General features: G+C 47.3%; 1 protein-coding gene across 1 annotated transcript; it reads right to left on the bottom strand.

Moving 5' to 3' along the window:
* Positions 1–6,992: 6,992 nt before the first annotated feature.
* Positions 6,993–21,012, bottom strand: MTNR1B (melatonin receptor 1B). Its single transcript, XM_066360720.1, has 3 exons — positions 20,805–21,012; positions 9,260–10,307; positions 6,993–7,081 (listed from the first exon to the last, which is right to left on the bottom strand). The coding sequence occupies exons 1-2, from the start codon at positions 21,010–21,012 to the stop codon at positions 9,445–9,447; spliced, it is 1,071 nt and encodes a 356-aa protein (XP_066216817.1). The 3' UTR covers positions 6,993–7,081; positions 9,260–9,444.
* Between the last annotated feature and the right edge of the window lie 352 nt (positions 21,013–21,364).

The following is a 21,364-nucleotide window of genomic DNA, read 5'->3' as shown; positions in this document are numbered from 1 at the left end:
CTCAAATAGAAATCAATGCATGATGCTTAAGGGTTAGGGTACTTTAGATTTTATTGTGTCTACAAGTGGCATCTAAGCTGTGTGTTCAGTGTACTAAAAACAAACGAACAGAAAGAACCCTGGTTTTAAGGAAGAGTGTAAAATAAAGCACTTCAGTTTTCCCCCAGTCTTGCCTACCAGTTTTTCCCTCATTCTATGTGAAGTTCTAGGAATGGGACAACTACTTTACGCCAGGTCTGGTGCCAGGCATTTGACTATACGCAGTCATCCAATCCTCCCCCTGACCCTAGGAGGTGGCTGTTATCTTTCACATTTCACAGCAAAGGAGCCTGAGTGCTCAGAGAATTCACACAAGGATGCTTGGTTCTCATTGCTAGTATGTGACAGGTCAGCATTTAATTTCAGATCTGTCTGACCCCCATATCATGCTATCCTGGAGGCTGAATTTGCAAACCCAAATTCAAATTTCAAAGGGACTCATGGCAACTCCGTCTCCCTTTCATAGCAGCCTGCCCTGTTCTTGTTTCTGCTCCTTCCTCAGGTGACTGGCTCTGGCCCCACGGTGAGGCCTTCCATTCACACCTCTCCTCCCTCTGCACAGCAATGCTGCCGCTACCAACAGGACTATGATACTGCTCCTCCCTCTCCACCCCGCCCCACCTTTGCTGACACTGATAAGAACTTCCCCTGGGTCACCTGTGCATTCTAGAGACAGACATTATTACATTGTCTTTTAGGGAAGGGGATGGGGTCAGGCATTTAGAAAAGTATTTCAGTTTAAACCATTCATGCATTAAATTCTTCCTTTTTTTTCCCCTCTCCCTCTCAGAAGCATTTGACTTCACATAGACAGGAACTAACATGACTTGTTTCTGGTTCTGACAGAGCTGTCATCTCAAAGCTGTCTTTTCCCTTGAATCAGCATATTTCCCTTAAACCTAGGGAAACCCCAGGTCCCACTGTACCCGCGATGGTCTGATAGCACCTATTGTCTTTACATAACCATTAACAGTGCCCTCTTACATTTCGAAAGTATTTGGTTATTCTACTTAAGTCTGCTGCTGCTAAGGAGAAACAGCCAATGTTTTGCAAGGCTGCGCAGCTCACTGCGGTCTGTGACTCTACCCTTCTCTCAGAAAGCCTTGCCCGGCGGGCATCTCAGCAGAGATCACAGACGTCTCACCGGCTCTCTTCTCCTGGCCCAGGTGGGGCTTTGTTCATACGAGTGATGCTGAGTATGTACGCACAGTGGCCCTCTCCATCCACACCTAGTGGCTGTGCCATTCCTGAAGTGGACTTCGTCCGTCTCTTCACAGGATGAAGAAGAAAACAATGTGGTTTGTAATCTATACTGAGGAAACTCATAGTCAAAGAAACGTGAGAGCAGAGATGAATTTCTCACATGAAGATGAGTTTCCCTGCCTAGGTAAAGCCTTCCTTAGAACGCTCCCATTTCCCACAGCTGCGAGCAGGCTCAGTCTGCGGGCGATGATGGCACAGAACATCATCTGGAAGCTGCAGTCTGGTCAAACTTCATAAGTTTCTATTGTTTAACTTCTATGTGCAGTGAGAAAAAATGTTGCACTACAATGGCCCTTAAAGAGCGATTACCCTTGATTAAAGGGTTCTTGAGGGGAAAGAGTCCCCTCAGAGATGGTCCAATTAAATGATGAAGCATCGCAGAGGATATTTTGAAGGAAAATAAATGCTTACTTCAAGGCAATCTAAATTTATACCAGGGTCAGTGTGCCTGTCAAACAAATAGGTGCATTATGAAATAGATACAATATCCACACTTTGAGGCTTTCTATGATACAAATGTTATTGTTAACAGTCACACACTACTTCAAAATGGATGCATGTCTAACTAGCCTTGTCTAAGACCTGCTCCCGCAGTGTAGAACGGATGTGATTGTTCTGCTTTATAGATGGGCCTTGGGGAACCCCAGATTCTCCCAGATGAACTCAGGTGGATCCATGTATACATTTAAGCAATTTACTTGAGTTTCCCTGTATTCTCCCATAAAATGGCAATAAGAACACCTAACCCATGGAAAGAATAAAGGTGGGGAGGGTAAAAAGCACTTGTAAAGGACCTGCCCCACATCAGGCACTCAATTATGATAAGTGGCCTTATAACTATTGTGATAGTTCCCCTCTTCCTCTTCTTCACATCACGGCCCCTCTCTATCTCAGATATGGTGGAAACCAAAATAGTCAGGGTTCTGGTAGGAAAACCTGGGAAAGAAGAATCTTCTCCATGCATTAGGAAGTCCCTCCATGGGACTGTGAACTGCTCAGATGGCAGAAGCCACGTGTGACTCCTGTCTGCACTCTCCTCTCCCTGCCAAACTCCACGCACAGTGCTGACACAGACGAGGCAGTCTGAGAAAGAGTTCAAGTGTGGCAGCTGACTGGGCACATGGCAAATCAGGGCCGCCGTGCCTCTCTCGTACCCAGCCTGTCATTGGGCTGTGCACACTGGCCACCTGACACAGGTCAGTGGCAAGTACTTTATTTCACCAGGCCCTCTGTTGACCTAGCTTCAGGGTGAGGTCACCTATCCTGCTCATTTTGGCTTGGTCCATGAGCATTCCAGGCAGCTTGTTGATTTCTAAGTTTACATTTACTACCATAAAGGAAACTGCACCGATACTCTTGTGCAGATCTGAGTATAGTTTGTCCACTTGATATTTTTAAAAAAGAAGAAGCATAGAACTCCGTTACTAGCTACAGTCTTTTCCATTGCCCACTGAAAAACATTTTATTCCCTTGTGATTTTTCTTTGACCATGGTTATTTAGAAGAATGTACTTGGCTTCTGATCAAGATGGAGGCATAAATGCAGTATGCTCCTCCTCCCACAGTCGCACCAAGACTACAATGAAACCAAGAACAACCAGCATTCAGAACCAACCGAAATGTGGCTGAATGGAAGTCCTGCAACTAGGGAGTTAAAGAGGAAGCCACGTTGAGACTGGTAGGAGGGGCAGAGATGTGGAACGGGCTGGTCCCACACCCATGTGTGGCAGGTATCTTGGCTATGGAGGATTCTGCCTGAGGAGTGAGGGGTCCCAGCCCCACACCAGGCCCCCTAGCCTAGGTTTCCAGTGCTAGTAAGAGAAGTCCTCGTAACTCTGGTTGTAAAAACCAGAGGGGATTGAGGCTGAGGGAATATGAGGGCTCCTGGAGTCCCAGGTATTCTTCTTAAAGGGCCTGTGCATGGCCTTACTCAGACTCACTGGCTCTGAGCTCCAGCACTGGGATATGAGCTTGAAAGGCACCAGGAACATAGATGGAGAACTGAATTGCCTGCATCAGAATGAGAGCTAGTTGGGGGGAGCTTTCTCCTTGACAGAAGTGCTGCCCAAAGTTACTGTTGTTTTCTAAGCACTCTCCCCACAGAGCTGACGCGTGGGTGCCATATCTGAGTCTCCGTCAACCTGGCTAATATTGTTGCCCTGCCTGGTGATCCCCTGAGACATGCCCAACTCAATTTCCATGCCCACTCAAGCCATTTTCAGCACCTTTTCCATGAAAGTGGCTTGTCTCTGCTCAGGCTTCAGATTTTCCTAAAATCTCTCAAACCAGCAGCATCTGGTCTTGGTATGCCCCATATCTCTAAGTGAGCCCCAGGTCCAGCAAGAGTAGCAGGCAGGTTTGGTTCACAGATTGGTCTCACTTTGGAATTTCCAATCCCAGCACAAGTAGCAGCCATCTGCAGATCACTTTGCTCATGCTGGGTGGCCTTGGGAAGAACAAAGGTGGCAGCTGACCTTGGCCTGTTTCTCTCAGGAGGCCCCAGAACCAGCACATCTAGTGGACAGCTTCAGACTGAATCAAAGCACCCACAATCCAAGCATCTCCACAAGTGACATGTTCCAGGGGAAGACTCAGTGGGCACCAGAGCCCTGTGGGGTGGGGTGGGCCCCTGCACAGCTGGTCCCCCACAATTGTCGGTGGTTGCAGCCAGTCTTGTCAGCTTATTGGCCTGGGGGGTAAATTCCTCCCGTCGACATGTTAACAGTCATCAAGGCTTAACAATAACAGGACAGTGGACACAGCTTACATGAGACACACTTAGAGCATGCAGCTCAGGTGAGCAGAAAGGCTGTGCCACAGGACCCTACAGAACACCTACTACATTAGGCTTCTCTACCAAGCCTGGGGGACATTACAGCTCTACCTAATACATAGAAACAAACACAGGGAACTAGTCAAAATGTGGAGACAAAAAACAAACAAACAAACAAACAAAACACATCCCAAATGAAAGAAGAGAACAAAACTCCAGAAAAAGAACTAAACAAAATGGAGATAAGAAATCTACTAGATACAGAGTTTAAAACACTGGTTATAACCAAAAAACTCAATAAACTTAGTGATAACCTAAACATCATAGAAAAGGAGCAGTCAGAAATGAAGTTTATACTAACTGAAATGAAGATTAATCCACAAGGAATCAACAGTAGAGTAGATAAAGCAGAGGATCAAATCACTGATTGGGAACGTAAGGAAGCAAAGAGCACCCAAACAGAACAGCAAAATGAAAAAATAATTTCAGAAAATCAGGATAATGTAAGGAGCCTCTGGGAGAATTCAAGCATACCAATGTTCACATCATAGGAGTGTCAGACAGAAAAGAGAGAGTAAGAAGTCAAAAATGTATTTGAAAAATAATGACAGAAAACTTCCCTAATAGACATAAAAGTCCAGGAAGCACAGAGAGTCCCAAAAGAGATGATCTCAAAGAAACCCACATCAAGAAACATTATATTGATAATTAAAATGAAAAGGTTAAAGGCAGAGAGAATCTTAAAAGTAGCAAGAGAAAAGCAGTTAGTTACCTACAAGTGAGCTCCCATAAGACTGTCAGCTGATTTCTCAATAGAAACTATTTAGGCCAGAAGGGAGTGGCAAGAAATATTCAAAGTTATAAAAAGCAAGGAACTATAACCAAGATGACTCTACTTAGCAAAGCCATCATTTAGAATGGAAAGATTGTTAAAGGGCTTCCCAAACAAGAGAAAGCTAAAGGAGTTCATCACCATCAAACTGGTCTTGTATGAAATGATAAAGGGATTTCTTTAAGAAGAAGAAAAGATAAAAAATATAAACAATAAAATGGCAGTAAATACATATCTATCAACAACCGAATCTAAAAAAACAAAATAAATGAACAAGCAGAGCAGAAACAAACTCAGAGATACAGGGAACATTTTGACAGTTGCCAGGTGGGAGAGGGGTTGGGGGAGGGGTGGGTAAAAATGGTGAAGGGACCAAGAAGTACGATTTGGTTGTTGCAGAACAGTTATGGGATAAGCATGAGAAACATAGTCAATAATACTTTAATAACCACAAGTTGTGTCGAGCTATATAATGTCTTATCATTAGGGTATATACCTAAAACTAGTACAATAATGTATGTAAACTTTAATTGAAAGAACAATAACAGAAAAAAAAGAAGTGTGTACTCAATTTGCAATAGGGGAAGGTATAGAAAAGAGTTAACATAGCAGGTCTGAAACTGCTGCCCTTAGAGAGGCCTGCTGTGGGGGGTGGCTTTTGCTGGCATCTGGGAACTTGGGCTTCAAAAGAGTTTCCACCACTATGTAACTGATAAGAGTGGCTCTGATCTCTAGAGAAAAAAAATGGACATCTAGGCTCAGGCAAGGTTCTCTGGTAGATACCACTTCATGCTTGTTGTCACAATTTGTGGCTGGAATAATTGTTCCCTGTGTGACTTGACGTGGAGAGGTCTATCAGAAGTTGGTACCTGTTTTCAGCCCTATTGTCCCCACACTCTCTTTCTCTTTACTAACTTTGCTTTGTTTCATTTTCTCTGTTCTTTCCAGTTTTCTGGTAAGCTTTTCAAATAAACTTTCCATATCTAATATTACATTTTTCATTTCAGCACCCCCTTTTTGAACATTCCCGAAGTTTTCATTTCTATACTAATATTAGCCATCACACATGTTGTCCACCTTTTCCACTAAAGCCTTCAACATGTTTTTCAGTTGTTCTAACATGCTCTTCTTCTAACTCCAACATTTGCACCATCTCTGGGTCTTGTTCTATTGATGATTCTTCTCTTGTCCATGGGTCACATTTTCTTTCCTCTATGCATGTCCCACAATTTTATTTTTATTGTATCCCAGCCACTTTGTGTGAAAAGAACAGTCAAAATATAAGTGGAATACATTTATCCCCAGGGAGGGGCATATCAATTCTCTTGTCAGCCTTCTAATGGGGTAAGGTTCTATCTCAGTCTAATCTGTAGTTATTTGGGTCTAGCCCCTGTTACAACTTCAGTCAGATTCTGTTCAACACTAGCTTCAACCACTCTGAAGGTAGAATTACAGGGCATCCTCTTGATTAAAGCCACACACCCTGTCGTACTTCTCATGGCAGCCCCAGATAACTAACACAGATGGGGAGGAAGGTTGCAAGGTGGAGATGTCAAATATTGTCTGGAGTAAAAAAATCAGAGGATGGATAAAGTTCCCACACTATTGTAGCAAAATCATCTTTATTTAAAATCAGGCCTAGCTCTGGCCATTGGCTAGGTAGAGCGTTGGCCCGGTGTGTGAAAGTCCTGGGTTCAATTCCCGGCCAGGGCACACAGGAGAAGCGCCCATCTGCTTCTCCACCCCTCCTCCTCTCCTTCTTCTCTCTCTCTCTCTCTCTCTCTTCCCCTCTCGCAGCCAAGGCTCCACTGGAGCAAAGTTGGCCTGGGCGCTGAGAATGGCTGCAAAGCCTCCGCCTCAGGTGCTAGAATGGCTCTGGTTACAACGGAGCAATGGCCCAGATGGACTGAGCATCACTTCCTGGTGGACATGCCGGGTGGAACCCGGTCGGGTACATGCGGGAGTCTGTCTGTCTGCTCCCCCCCCCCCCCAGCGTCTCACTTTGGAAAAATACCAAAACAACAACAACAACAAAAACAACCAACCAAACAAACAAAAAAAACCCAGGCCCACAGTGTAAGGTCATTCCATGTGAGTATGCACATGGCCCGATGTCTGAGGCTATCCCCATGCCCGTCTTTTGTCTTGGCTCCTCGGTCATCCATCATCAGATACCTATGGAAACAAGAAAGGTCCCCATTAGTGGATTGTCAGTGTTGAGCTCTGGAAAACCAGGAAACTCAGGACAGCTTTGGTTCCTAATCTGTATTTATGAGCCACTCAGCATGAAGCTAGGGATGAGGGGAGCACACCAGGGACACCCTGTTACCTTCAAGTCGGGAGTTGGCAGAGAGGACAGAGACAGACATATGCCTGACGTGGTCAGCTCAGGCTCTCCCAGAGCCAGGAAAAGTGGCTGTAGCTCAAGGAAAAACTTCGATGGCCTGTGTGTCTCTCCGATTGAGATCTGAACTGGGAGCCCTCCCTGAGCAGCACTCTTCACAGACATTAACTGAATCCCAAAGGCCGACAACCCGGGCTGGAACACCTACATCCCCAACAGTTTGGTTCAAGACCTCCAGGGACTAAATCAGATTCCTAGGGCCTTCCCCAGGTTTCCACAATGGAAACCTTCTTCATGGAGCCCAGAGCATTTGGCTGACGTTTGGCAAGCTCCCGGGTGGCGAGGTGACTGAGCAGAGCCCCCGCCTGATTCCCCCATCACAGGGGAAGGGAGAGCAGCCGGGGCAGGGCTGAGAGCAGCGGCTGGGCTCTTCCTCCTGGAGAGCGGCCAGCGGGCTGAGGTAAGTTTCTCTCTGTTTGCAGCCAGCCCCGGGCATTTGATACATGTGGGGTACTTCCCCCACTCCACCTGTTGCTGCCACACACATAGGGTGTGTGTAGAGGGGGGAGTGGGTGCTGCTGTCAGACAGGCTTGGGCTCCACACCTGGCTTTGAATTCAACAGCTCTGTGAACTCAGGAAATCATCTCACTTCTTTGAGTTCCAGATTCCTACTAAAAATACAGATAATAATACTGTCTCAAAGAATTTTTATAAGGATTAAGTAAAATAATACATACCAAGCATTTACCACAGTGCCCGATACAAAGCCAACATCTGATAAATGTGAGCTGACGTTATTTGTTAACCTACTATGGCCTCCCAGAGGGCAGATGACATGGCTTTTGTTTTTCCTGCTGGACTCGGGCCTCAATTAATATCTGTGGATTTGAAGAAGGAAGATAAATCTGTTGGTGCTAAATGAAGACCTGGCCTGGCCAGGTGGCTCAGGGGATAGAGCATCTTTCTGGCACATCAAGGTCAGGGTTTCATCCTGGTCGGGGCATGTACGAAACGCAACCGATACATGAACAAATGGAATGAATAAATGTAACTACTAAATGGAATGACAAGTTGATGCTTCTTTCTCTTTCTGTCCCCTCCTCTCTCTCTTCCTCAAATCAATGGAAAAAATTTTAAAAAGAATGAGGACCAGTGATGTCTACAAGTAGAAAGCCCAGGAAGAAATTCTGGTGGAGCTGCCCCTTTCCCACTTCTCCACACTCCTTGTCTGTGTGCATGCGATTTCTTCTCTCCTTCAAGGTTATCTTTCCTTTTATGCAGTTAGAATAATAATGAAAACTAGTGACTACTGAGAGCTAGCCACGTGTCAGGCATGGTCCTCAGCTCTTCATCTGAATTATCCCAATGAATACTCACAACAATCCCAGGAGGCACTGGCATGATCCACCCTTTTAAAGTGAGTGACTGAGAAATACAGATTAGGGGGCATCCCCCAAGTCTCACAACTAGAACTGAGTGGAACCAGGAGAGGAAGCCAGGCAGACTTTGTGCTCCAAGTGCCTGAAGAGTGTGCATGTGTAGTGCATTTGTGGTATGTGCACATGGATAGTGTGATGTGTACATATATACAGAGCAAACAAAGTGTGGTGTGGTGGCAGGGGTAGGGTACACAGGGTGGTGTGTGCAGGTGCACGCATGCGGGTACATGTAGGGAGGTCCGCGGGGGAGTGCAGGTGGCTTGCCCTCTGAGCCGCCCCAGCCCCCTTGGGCCCCTGCAGAGCTACCCACCTGCCAGTACTGCAGAGCTTGCCTTTCATTCCTGCTAACGGGAAGGTATCTGCTCCCACCACCCTCAGGGGAGAGAGAGAAAGCAGCGACGACACTAACACGGAGGGTTGAGAAAGGCAGCCCATAGGGAAGAACGGGCTTCTCCTGCCCAGGCCTTTCCTCTGCCGTCCCTTCCTTGGACCTTGGATGCATCAAGCTCTGAATGCACCACAGAGAGAGGGGCTGCCAGGTCCAAGGCTAGGCTCGCTGGCCCCAGTACCTGTAGGTGTCCCCTGACCAGCCGGAACCACGGGTGCGGACAGACTTGTCCACAGGATGAAGTGCCACCAGCCATGTGCTGTCATGCGGACAGGGCGGCACAGCAGGGGCAACCGCACCCTGGGGGCAGATTCACTCCTACCATTTCACGAGTCTGTTGCGCAGCTGGTGTGCCTCAGAGCCAGGCTAGTGAGCGTCTGCCTGGACGGGGTCGGGGGCGTTAACGACAGGTAGAGCTTGGCCCTGCTGCCCGTTGGTGTGGCTGCCCTGAGAAGCATCCTGAGAGCAGAACCATGGGCTCCAGAGGACTAAGACGATCTTCTTGTACTCCCTGCGGAAGTTCTGATTCAGGAGACCGTAGATGATGGCGTTAAGGCAGCTGTGGAAGTAAGCCAGGAAGTAGCTGGTGACAAAGAGCCCCTCTGGAACCAGCCCTTCCGGGTCGATGGCCACAGCAAGGCCAATGCAGTTCAGCGGGGCCCAGCAGATAGCGAAGATCACAAACACCACAAACATAGTGAGGAAGCTCCGGACGTCGCTGGATCTGAGGCGCAGCCTGCTCTCCGCCTTGGCCTTCCTACGGGCCTGGAGCACCAGCACCCAGATGCGCAGGTAACAGAAGGACACGATGGTCACGGGGAGAAGGAAGTGGATGACCACCACTGCCACCGTGTACTGGGCACTGGCTGTCTGGATAAAGGTGCAGGAATAGATGCGGGGGTCATACTCCAGGGACCCCACAAAGAAGTTGGGCAGCAAGGCCACCACGGTGAGGAGCCAGATGAGGCCGATGTAGAGCGCGGTGTGCCAGTGCTGGCAGGCCCGGTGGAAGGCCGTGCCGTGGCAGATGTAGCAGTAGCGGTTAATGGCGATGGCAGTGATGTTGAAGACGGAGCAGATGACGCTCAGGCCCATCACAAAGGCACTGGCCTTGCAGTGCGCCTGCCCCAGGGTCCAGCCATCATGGAAGATGGCCATGAGGATTAGTGGGTAGGGGTACAAGGCCACCACCAGGTCAGACAATGCCAGGCTCACCAGGAACAAATTACCTGAAACAGGAAACAGGAAGCAACAGTCAGCACAAGACCCTGCAATTTCTCTTCCGTAAAACATTCTATTCTTTGTCCAGTTACTTCAAAGTATTCAAATTTGTTAGTACTGGGAGCAGAAACTGAGTGGCTTTTAGACACAGAGTGCTGGGTTTCAGCTGCATGTCTGTTACTCACTGTGTGGCTGAAGCAGTTCCACAGACTCTCTGCGAGACTCGTTTTCTCGTTTGTAAAGTGAGAATAATAGTGTCTATTCTATACTGTAGCTGTGAGAATTAAATAATGATTCAAAGTTCTTGGGGACACAGTAGGTGCTCACCAATGGTAACTATTTCCATGATAGGCACGGTTGCTCAGTAGTTTTGTATCATTTAACTCGGGCAAGGATTCTGGGGAGAAGAATCTCAAAGCCAGGAACGTGGGTTCACCACCAGCCCCTTCCTCTATCCACCCACCTCCCCGCATCTCTCTCTGAAACTTTCCTTTTGTTTCCTCCCCCCCCCCCCCCCCACTGGTTAACAGGCTCCTTTCCAGGTCTTTTTAACTCATTTTTCTAAATGTGAATTGCATTTTGCAGGTGGGATGGAAGAAAGGTTTTGAGAGTGGGAACCTTGAGTTCTGGTGTTCCTGTCTGGGACACACATGAAGCCGTATTGCCATCCTGGCAGACACGTGGCGTGGTGGCTCAGCGTCCAGTCCTGTGGAGCCGGAGGGGCTGTGGCGGCCCCCTCCCCGGCTCACAGCCTCTGCAGGCCTCCCCAGTTTGCCTGCACTTTCTTGGCTTTCTGAACCACCTCCTTCCTCTGAACAGAATGTTCTCCAGCATTACCAATCTCAGCCGTCCAGAAAGAGCCCCAGAAAAACCACGACCATCGATGAATATGCCTCAGGCATGTTCTGGGCCAGAGTCCTAGGAAGGAGGTAGATCCAAAAGAACACAGTCCCTGTTTCTAAAACGTCTGCATCCTAAAACCAGCACTGACTCATGAATAAAGCACCCAAAACCTGAAAGTTTAGGCAACACGAAGTTCAAGGCACGAGCTGTTCCAATCCGAACACCATCTGTGATAGTCACCAAGTGTTTACTGTTTGAGTCCCTACTGTATGCTCAAAAGATACTCTCCCACCAACAGAGGCCTTCAGGGACACAGCGGGCGCTGGACACAGTGTTTCAAGTCTTCTGTCCTCTTGCCACATGGTGACGGGCCAGCTGCCGCCCTTGCAGTGGCTGAACACGGAGCGAAGGTGGAAGGGCTTGGCAGGAGGGACTCTTCACAGAGGCCAGGGCACGACGCTCCACGGCCGCCCTGTGCCTGTTCTGCATGCCAGAGGCTGCCGGGGCCACCCCGGAGCTCCGAGGGTCAGGCAGATGGAAGAGTCCAAAAGGCCCAGTAATCTGAGAGGCCAGGTGGTAGTCTGACTTCAAGGGGGTTCAGATAAAGAGAGGCTCAGAGCCACCCAGCTGGGAGTTCCCTTGAGTCAGACTTTTAGGTGAGGGAGACATCAAACTTGCAGTTGTGAACCCACAAGGTAGTCGAAGTGCTGTCTTCAGCCCTCTCCTGTCCCAACACACATTCTCACCCCCATCTCAAGGAAGCTTCCACGGGACATGCTCCACGTGCCCTTGGGAACCTGGCAGGACCACAGGCAGCCTTCTTCAAGTGCCTGTTTTGGCCAGAGGTTTGAGATCAATCCCACTCAGAACAACAGAAGTCTGTTAAGCTCCCTGGGAGGTCTCAGGACCTGAGTACTCCTAAGTCTAGAGAGCTGGGCTAGGGGCCCAGGGAGACAGGCTGCATCTGAATAGAAAGAGATCATTTGGACCATCAGAATGCTTGCGAGGTAGTGAGCTTCCCTGTCTCTGGAGACATTCAGATAGAGGTTGATGGTAAAGGAGACTCTGGCCTCAGAGTGGCCTGCTGGACTCCTTCCAGTCTACTACTTTAAGGAATCTATTCACTAAATAGGATGGAGCCCCTCCTGTTCTTTCTGGTTGGCACTGCAAGGCAAGAAATGCACCCCTGAGGACTTGCTTGGGGTGTGGAGGAGTCTCCCACTTCTTCGTTTAATTCCCAGCCTTGCTTGCTGTCTCCACTGGTAGCTTTCTGTCTCTGACTCCCCTACGCAGACCTCACTTGGTCCTAAAAGAGCGAGGAATTTCATCTCTCAAAGTTCTTGTTCTCAGCTGAATTTTAAATGTCCTTTTGACATCTGGAGGTGGTGCTGGGAGTTGCAGTGATTTTTTTTTCTCATTTTTTTAAAATTAATTTTAATGGGGTGACATTAATAAATCGGGATACATATGTTCAGAGAAAACATCTCCAGATTATTTTGACATTTGATTATATTGCATACCTCTCACCCAAAGTTAAACTGTCTTCTGTCACCTTCTGTCTGGTTTTCTTTGTGCCCCTCCCCTCCCCCCCACCCCCTCCCTCTCCTTCCTCCCTTCTCCCTCCTAGTGATTTGTGGTAATATCAGTTCAGCCACATCCTGGCCACGTGAGCTTGAACAAGTTACTGAACTTCTTTCTCTGGGATGATTCCTTCATCAGTTCCCTTCTTACCTTTCGAAGGCCTCCGTCCCCCTCCTCACACACATCCACATGGCTGTTTCTACGAGGAAAATCACTTCTTTCCACACAGAAGTATTGGTCTCTGCCAGGCTTGCTAAGTGGCAAACAAGCTTTTGGCACTTGCAAGTACGTGGGAAGAAAGTCAAGAGCTGCTGCGCGTGGGCGCTGGCTCGTCCAGCTGTTTCCCAGGAAAGCAGTCAACCTCTGCCATGTAACATGGCACATCCCCTAATAATGCCTAGGAGGCTGGCAAACAGCTGGTAAAGAGTGGGAAGAACACTTTCAACTCCACGTGGAAAGTGATTTAATTACTCTCTTGTGTCATTCCAGCTGTTTCTAAAAGGCTGAAATCAACTAGTTCCTGCTGTAGAGTCATCAGCCCGGACGTCACACTGCCTCCTGGCTTTCTTGACACTATTCCAAATTAGGCAAATAACATTCTTGCTGTGCCTCCCATTTGTAAGGAGCCAGGTTCTGCCTGGAAGACAGTCAAGGAAAGATCCAGTTCTCTACCCATTTCTTCCCCAGACAGTTGAGAAATCAACCAGGAAGCACACAACACTGCTCATCACTCCGTGCGCAGGCTTCTAATGAATATTTATATCACAAGTCCTGGTGTGGCTTATTTCCATCTTCCTCCATCAGACAGGGCATATTAGTGGATACAGACAATAGGGTTTTGTTCCCTAATATGTAATTTCCTTCCACATTCATACCCAAAGCACAACCCTTCCCATACAGACTGTCACGGTCCCCTCCCTCTTCACCACCTCTCTTCTTTCTGGGAAATCTAGTTCTTAACCAGGACCCGGTAATCTGGGGAAGAGCCGGCAAGTGATGAGCTCTCTAGTCTTCTTCTGAGAGGAGAATTCTGGAGGACAAAGCTACCTCCAATCCTTTGCCCCTCTTCCCTGTGCCCACCCTGCACACCCAGGAGAAGAGATCATTGGATTTAAACTGCCCCTTGTCCCTGAGGTAAGATAGGCAATGTAGAAATACACAGTCATTGAATAATTTACTCAACAAGTGTTGCTGAACACTTACCAAGAACTGGCCATGCCTGTGCCGGGGCTCAGGGAAATGTGGTGAACACGATAAACACACTTCCTCCCCTTACAAAGCCCAGGGTCTCATAGGAGAGACTCTTAAATAAAAACAAGATGTGGAGAGGATTACTATAGGGAAGTCAACAGATGGTCTATTATTTCTAACAGGATTAAACTTCCTATGCCTTGAGGTCTTTTTCTATTTTCCACTTTTTCAAACATATAATACATTTACTGAGCACCTACCATGCTTGGTCAGGGCTCAGTGATGGATGGAAGACACAGCGTGGCCCTTCAGTGTGGTGGTGTGGGGAGGGGAGGCCAGCACAAGACGGTGAGACAGCGAGGAAGGAATCAGTCGGCATGGGGGTGGGGGCAGTGGGGGGGTGGGGCTGCTTAGGCAGGACAACTCAAGAAACTGGACACTATCACCAAGACCTTGCACCAGAAACAGGACCCCTCAAATAGGATCTTGTAAGGAATGATAGTAATCTCCAAATGAATATGAGATCTTTTTATTACTTTCTAGAGCTAGGCCTTTGAAATCATTGTGAATAGACCGTTTATTAAAAACTTGATTTTCTTACAAATACTAAAACAATGTCCTTTATATTAATGTAAGCTTCTAATTTGATTCCCAAATTCTTTGAGGGCAGAGGGTTATTTTTTCCTCCAAAATCACACTGTTAATGAAAATCTTAGAGTATGTAGAGAAATTATATATACAAGAACTGAGTTTGAAATCTAACTTTGCTTTTTAATTCAAGGAGAACAGGGTTGCTAAGCAAACTAATAAATAGGATGGGGGATAGATATTTCAACCACTTAAAAGAAGAAAATATACTTAAGAGCTTAAGCATTCATTTAAAAGAATAACTGTTTATTACAAAACATTCTGCCAGACTGGCCCTGGCTGGATAGCTCAGTTGGTTAGAACATCGTCCTGAAGCATCGAGGTTGCCGGTTTAATCCCTGGTCACAGCACATACAAGAACAAATCAATGTTCCTGTCCCTCTCTTACTCTCTCTCCCTTTCCCTGTTTCTAAAATAAGAAAATAAATAAACATTTAAAAAAATGAAAAAAAAATTCTGCCAGAATCATCACAAACCTTAATCATACTTAATAACAAAACAACTGGGATAGCACCTTAAAATTCATAATGTGCATTTACATAAATTGACTCAAATGTTTCTCACCAGAATCCTTTAATGTTGATAGTGTGATTTCCATTTTATTAGATCAAAATCCAACACAGTTTTCATGTTTTTATTTTGGACTTTACTTCCCAACTCCCTTTTACTCTTTCAGCAATAAATATTTAAAATAGTAATACCTAAGAGCAGCATCAATATCTTCTGACTCTTGCAACATATCATGCTAAATACAGAATCCAATTTTCTGGGAAAAAAAGTGAAGGCAGTCAAACATGAAAATCTTCATATCCCTGGGCCACTGAGAGCTACATCGTAGAAATGAAAGAAGATTATGAGCTTTCATGATTATTTGGCTAAAGACGTAATTATGAGATTTAAAATGTGTTCATTTTTGCTCAGTGAGGAGATAGGGTATTCAGCACTAAATTGTGAGGTTGGAAAGCTCAGGCAACATCAAGGAGGGACTCCGAGGTAGGCCAGATTGGTCTTCTGTTGATAACAAGCACTCCAAACTCATAAGCTCAGCAGACCAAAAGATACCTATCACCTAGTGGCATCGCCAGCCACAAGGGTCAGTGTTAGGAGAAAGCCAGGATGAAGCAGGTTCTGCTTTACCCTGTAATGCTGGAGAGCAGAGAATGTGGATCAATTAAATATTTTCTTCTGGCTTCTCAAGAGCCTTTGTCCAGGGCCAGCCTATTTAATTGGTTTATCATTTACCTCCTCAATCAGTAAGTGGGAGGAGAAGGACAAGGAATAAAGGTGGGCTCTGCTCTAATTTAACTGGGATGCTACACACCTGCTAGGGTGAGAATTCCCAACTGGAAGACTGCAACACAGTCACCAGTTCCAAAGAAGAGATGGCACAGACCCTGAGCATCGCTGGGCACCTGCAGGACGGAACGAACAGAGTGGACAAGGACCTGTGAGTTCAGCAACCAAGTCTACATTTCCCTGGGTAATTCCACTGTTAAATTTTTGATATCCTTCCTCCTTACAAATCACCAAAATGTCCTAGAAATGGCCCTATATTCAGTTACTAACAACACCCCTTTGACGGCATCTTTAACCCACTTGTAGCATAAGAATCCATTGTCAGCCCTGGCCAGGTAGCTCAACTGGCTAGCTGTTCCGCTGCGCTAAGGTTGCGGGTCAGGGCCCAAACAAGAAGCAACCTGGTCAGAGCACATACAAGAATCAACCAACCAGTGAATGCATAAATAAGTGGAACAACAAACTGACATTTCTCGATCTCCCTTCCTCTCGCTATAAAATCAATCAATAAATAAAAATTGCAAAAAAAATATAAAATGTTGAAAAGAATCCATCGTCAGACCATGGCTCCTGACTGCTGCCTGTGAAGTCAGGGTGGCTGTGCCTATGGGCCAGGGCTGACCGATGCTGCTGCACTTTGTCCTCCGCTAATGGACATTTCTCGATGTTACAGGACACGTTTCTCTCAGCGCTCTTCTGTGTAGCTGACTATCTAAATGGTGCAGGTAATGGCCGTAGGCTCACATAGTATGTATGGGCCGTTTAAAGGGGCCAACTCCTTAGGAAGTCACCGGGGCACAACGCTAGGGAGCTGTGGAGTAGCTGGAGCCTCCCAGCTCCGCTGCTCCGTGGCCGCAATCGGAAGCACATGCACTTTTGTGCTGAAGGTGCCAGTGAGCGTTCAAGAACAATAAAGTGTCCTTTGGGCCTGTAGTGCTAAAAGCAATTCCGTTTCATGAGAAACATACTGATTTCCTGAGCAGTGCTGAGTACTGTAAGAGGGGTACCCCACTTCACGAAGCAAAATAATTTCTTTAATCTCGCTGCTTTTCTGATATCTTGTCCATTTTCAATTTGTTTCAGCAGACCTGCATTCAGTTTTTACTATGTACCTGGCTCTGTGGACAGAAATGGAATAATCTCTGCTCTCAATGAGCTTGCGGTCCAGTGGGGAGAGAGAAAAACTAGCAATGCAGTGAGGTGAGGCCACGTACCAGCCTGTGGAGGAAGATAGGAACTGCGCCTTTCATAGTATTATATACACCGACAGCCCTTGGGGGGACGTGAGAAAGGAGTCCGAAGGAGATACTCACTAGCAGAACAGAGGCCGAGCTTCCCAAGGGGAAGGATCATGCAGAGAACAGGGCCTGAGTGGGAGAGGCAGCCACTTGGTGCCCTGGGGACAGACCTCGTCTGTACATACAGAGCAGTCACTGAAGGAAGGGGGGACTCTGGCAGAGCTAGCAGCCACTGGAGGACGGAGCAGGGAAAGCTATCTGGAGACTATGGACACAGTTTGCTCAAGAGACAGAGATACTGTAAATTGCAGAACGAGTAGAGAGGATAGGAAAGAGGAAATTTGAGAACTAGTCTAAGGCAAAGATCATGAAAATCTGGGGAATGAAGGAACCAAGAATAGCTCCAGGGATCAGGTATCTGGGAGATGAAGAGAGGAAGGAGATTAAAACCGGGAGCCAGATAAACCGACAGAATGAAAGGCCCCAAGGAGAGAGTGGCCCTCAGTGTCCCACACAGGGCAGAGGAGCATTTCTGAGGGTGCCAGACCCCAGAGGACTGAAGAGGAACTGGGAAGCAATGGGGTGGTCAGTGGATATAAACTGGTATATGAAGATGTCTGGCTGAGAAGGTAAGGAAGTTAGAAGAAGACATAAAATCCAAGAAAGATTCTTTTTCTTTGAAACGCTGGAGACCTCTGCGTGTATGTGCACACATACGCGTGTGCGGTGTCTGTTGGCTAAAGGGAAGGAGGCAGAGGTTAAACAAATAGAAGAGAGAGAAGGAACTGGATAGAAGGTTCCAGAACATCACGGGATTGATACACAGGGATTGATATTGGTGATGTCCAGTTTGAGCTAAGAGTAGCAGTATCAGGCACAAAGGAAAGTCCTCAGAGGCCATCAGGAGAACCCAACCTGTGACAGGTCCCCAGGAAGCACACACTGGGAAGTATGAAGTGCCAACCCAGTGCCATGTGCTGCGTGAGGCTCTGAGAATATAGCGGAGTGAACATCCACCTGGCCCCACTTCTAAACTGAGTAAGTGCCCTGAATCTGTCTCCCACCCTCCTTCCATCCGCCCTGTCTGCCTTTCTCTGGTGCCATCTCTGAAAAAGCCAACCCAATGCACATGGAACAGAATCGGCAGACAGGGCATCCCAGGGAAAAAAGAACAATAACTCTGACCACTTACTCTGCTATCAGGAACATCCTGTTGTGAATGACCAGGGTCTGCCCCACAGAGAAACTGGGTTTGTAACAGTCAAGTAAAAGATACTGATGTCTTCTAAAAAAGGTGCTATGGCCTTAATGTGGACTGGGTACCTTGATTATTGAAAATATATGTATTCTCATTGTTATTCCTATCTTCTATTTTTTTTCCCCCAGAACTATCTTCTTAATACCAATGGCATTAATTACAGAAAGGTCTGAGATAAGTTTCTTAAAGAAAATTCAAACTCTTCAGTAAGAGAACACCTGATTAACAGTGGAATGTATGCTAACTATTCTAAGTTAAGTTCTTAGCACCTTTTGAAATCTTACTCTGGGCCCTGACCAGTTGGCTCAGTGGATAGAGTGTTGGCCTGGCGTGCAGACGTTCCAGGTTCGATTCCTGGTCAGGGCACACATGAGAAGCAACCATCTGCTTCTTTTCCCCTCTTTCTCCCCCTTCTCTCTCTGTTCCCCTCTTGCAGCAACAGTGGCTCAATTGGTCCAAGCGTTGGCCCTGGGCGCTGAGGATAGCTAGGTTGGTTTAAGCATTGGCCTCAGGCACTGAGGATAGTTCAGTTGATTCGAGCATTCACCCAAGATGGGGGTTGCCGGTTGAATTTCATTTGGGGCACATGCGAGAATCTATCTCCCCTCCTCTCATTAAAAAAAAAAAAAAATCTCACCCTGACAACTTTATTTAAAGTCAGTACTATGGCTACAGCAGTCACCAGTGTGTCAGGAACCAATGTCATTTAGATACAGTGTTAAATTTTTATTTTTCCGGTGCTGAGCCGTAGCAGACTCAACAGGAGGTAGGAAAGAGAACAGAAGATGTGCCAGCAATTTATCATGCTCATCACCTGCTCGAACCATGTTCTCCAATCAGTACCATTTCCATGAGTCCTGCTAGGAGTGCAGAAAGGCCAGAAGGATGCAGAAGGGCAGAAGATGCTTGTCTGCCTCAGGCAAAGGGAAGCAGCACACTCTGCCCTCAGCCACCTCTCTTATGGTGGGCAGCTCAATTATTCCACAGGGGCCACAGCCCACCAGGCCTTCTCTAAATACCCAGTCAGCGAGAGAAGCGGCCAGTGTCAGAACCCAGAGGGCACCATCCCGCCTTCCCCACCTCTCTGTGCAGGAAATGAATGTTTGTGGCTGCTGCAAATAAACGATATGATCAACAATATTAAATATATAGCTTTCTAATCATAACCTGCTCTTTCCTACTATGCAGGCTTTTACTCAAAGGATACAATAATATCTTGAACATATTCCAGATAGTACTAGCCACCATGACTGAAATGACTGCATTAGAAAGCTTAATTCTTCTTAATAATGTTATATCCTGTAATATGAATAGAAGCTCACTTTGTTCTTTAAAATAAAAATCTTAGAGTCACAGGGCCACACAAAATATAAATGTATAACCATTTACTAAAAATGGTCATAGCTCCTTAGAAAAGCTTGCTTAAGCTATATAGTTGGCTTTCTGCTCTTATCTTTTCATTTTAATTCATGCCAATGTATGAGTTGCCTCTAAGGCCCAAAGTGGGAAGTTGCAAATTGACAAATAGGTCACTGAGCTTCTTCCCAAGTAGAAATGGTCAGCATAAGCCAATGACCCTCCAGGGCCACAGTTCGCATACACTCTCCCTCTGGTTTTGTTCCCTTGCAGACCAGATATGGGAAAATAAAAACGAGGGTGGACTGAAAGGGGTAAATATTTTCAGGATTGCAGCACTATTTAGTCTAATCATTGTTTTAATTGTGGTTAATCTCACAAATTTCCTGCCTAAAAAAAAAAAAAAAAAAAAAGAAAGAAAGAAGGAAAGAAAGAAAGGAAAGGAAAAGGAAAAACATACTATCTCAAAGCAATCTAGTTCAGTCCAAGCAGAGCCTGCAGATTTCTGCATTTGCACTCTCTTGGTTGGAATTGAGTCTTCAAATGACCTGGAGATAACTTTCTGACACAGAACCCTCCAGAGTTCTTTCATTAACTCACTCATTGTCTTAGCAAATATTTTCTAAGCCATCTACTGCGTGAAGCTACAGCGCTTGAGGGGAGAGTAAGAAGTATTAAAGACTCTGAGATTTCTGTGGCCAGAGAGGGGCCGCAATCCGAACCAGCACAAATTAGAACGCCAAGGATCACGACGTTGTCGAGCCGCGTGAGTTCCCACAGATCCCCCACCCTGCCAAAAACTGCACAAGAAAACTTTGCCCAATTAATGCTGGCACTGATGAGCCCAGTGTGCCCTCAGCAACTGCAAGAGGCGGCGTCAGAGTCGCACGTCGTCGGGGGGAAGGCAGCAACTCACCTTGGCTTTTGAGTTCAAGATCAAACTTAGGGACCAGGTTAGAGAGAAACGAACGTGGAGCCCGGGACTGAGAAGAATCGGGGCGGCAGATCGCGGGGTCAAGGTCGAGACCAGACGCCAGGGGACGGCCCAGATGCCAAGGGGACAGCGGGAGCCCCGCAGCGGGCGTGGCGCTCACCTGCGTAGTTCCGGAGCTTGCGGCTCCTGAACACGGAGAAGATAACCAGCAGGTTGCCCAGGATGTCCACCACGGTGGTGACGACGAGCACGGCGGAGAGAGCGGGCGCCACCCAGGGAGGCCGGGGGCCGCCTGCCCCGGGCCAGTCTGGGCGCAAGGCCCGCCCGCCCGCCTCGCAGCAGTTGGCGAAAGATCCGTTCTCAGGCATCTTAGACCCTCGTGCGCTGCGCTCCAGCCACCGCGCTGCCCCCTCTCGCCTAAAGAAGTGCAGTGCAGAGCGGGGCGCTCCTGCCGCCCCTTTCGCTGCCCGAGCCGCGTGGGCTAGGGAGGAGGCCAGTGTGGAGGGAGCTCGAGGAGATAATTAAATAAACCTGGGCAGGGGGAGGAGAAAAATATGGAAACAGGAGGAAGACTTGGGGTGCAGGCGTTGTCAGAAAGAGTGGGTCCCTCGGCAGCTCGCTCAGGAGCAGAGGCGAGGAACCGCTTGCTCTGCCACCGGGAGACCAGCACGTGTCTGGTCCAGCTCAGACCGCGGTCGCTGAGCCCACAGCCACGCCCAA

This window comes from Saccopteryx leptura, chromosome 1 (genome assembly GCF_036850995.1).
Source record: "Saccopteryx leptura isolate mSacLep1 chromosome 1, mSacLep1_pri_phased_curated, whole genome shotgun sequence".
Lineage (NCBI taxonomy): Eukaryota > Metazoa > Chordata > Mammalia > Chiroptera > Emballonuridae > Saccopteryx > Saccopteryx leptura.
The sequence above is the reverse complement of the archived record's forward strand: the minus strand, read 5'-3'. Positions and strand labels throughout refer to the sequence as shown.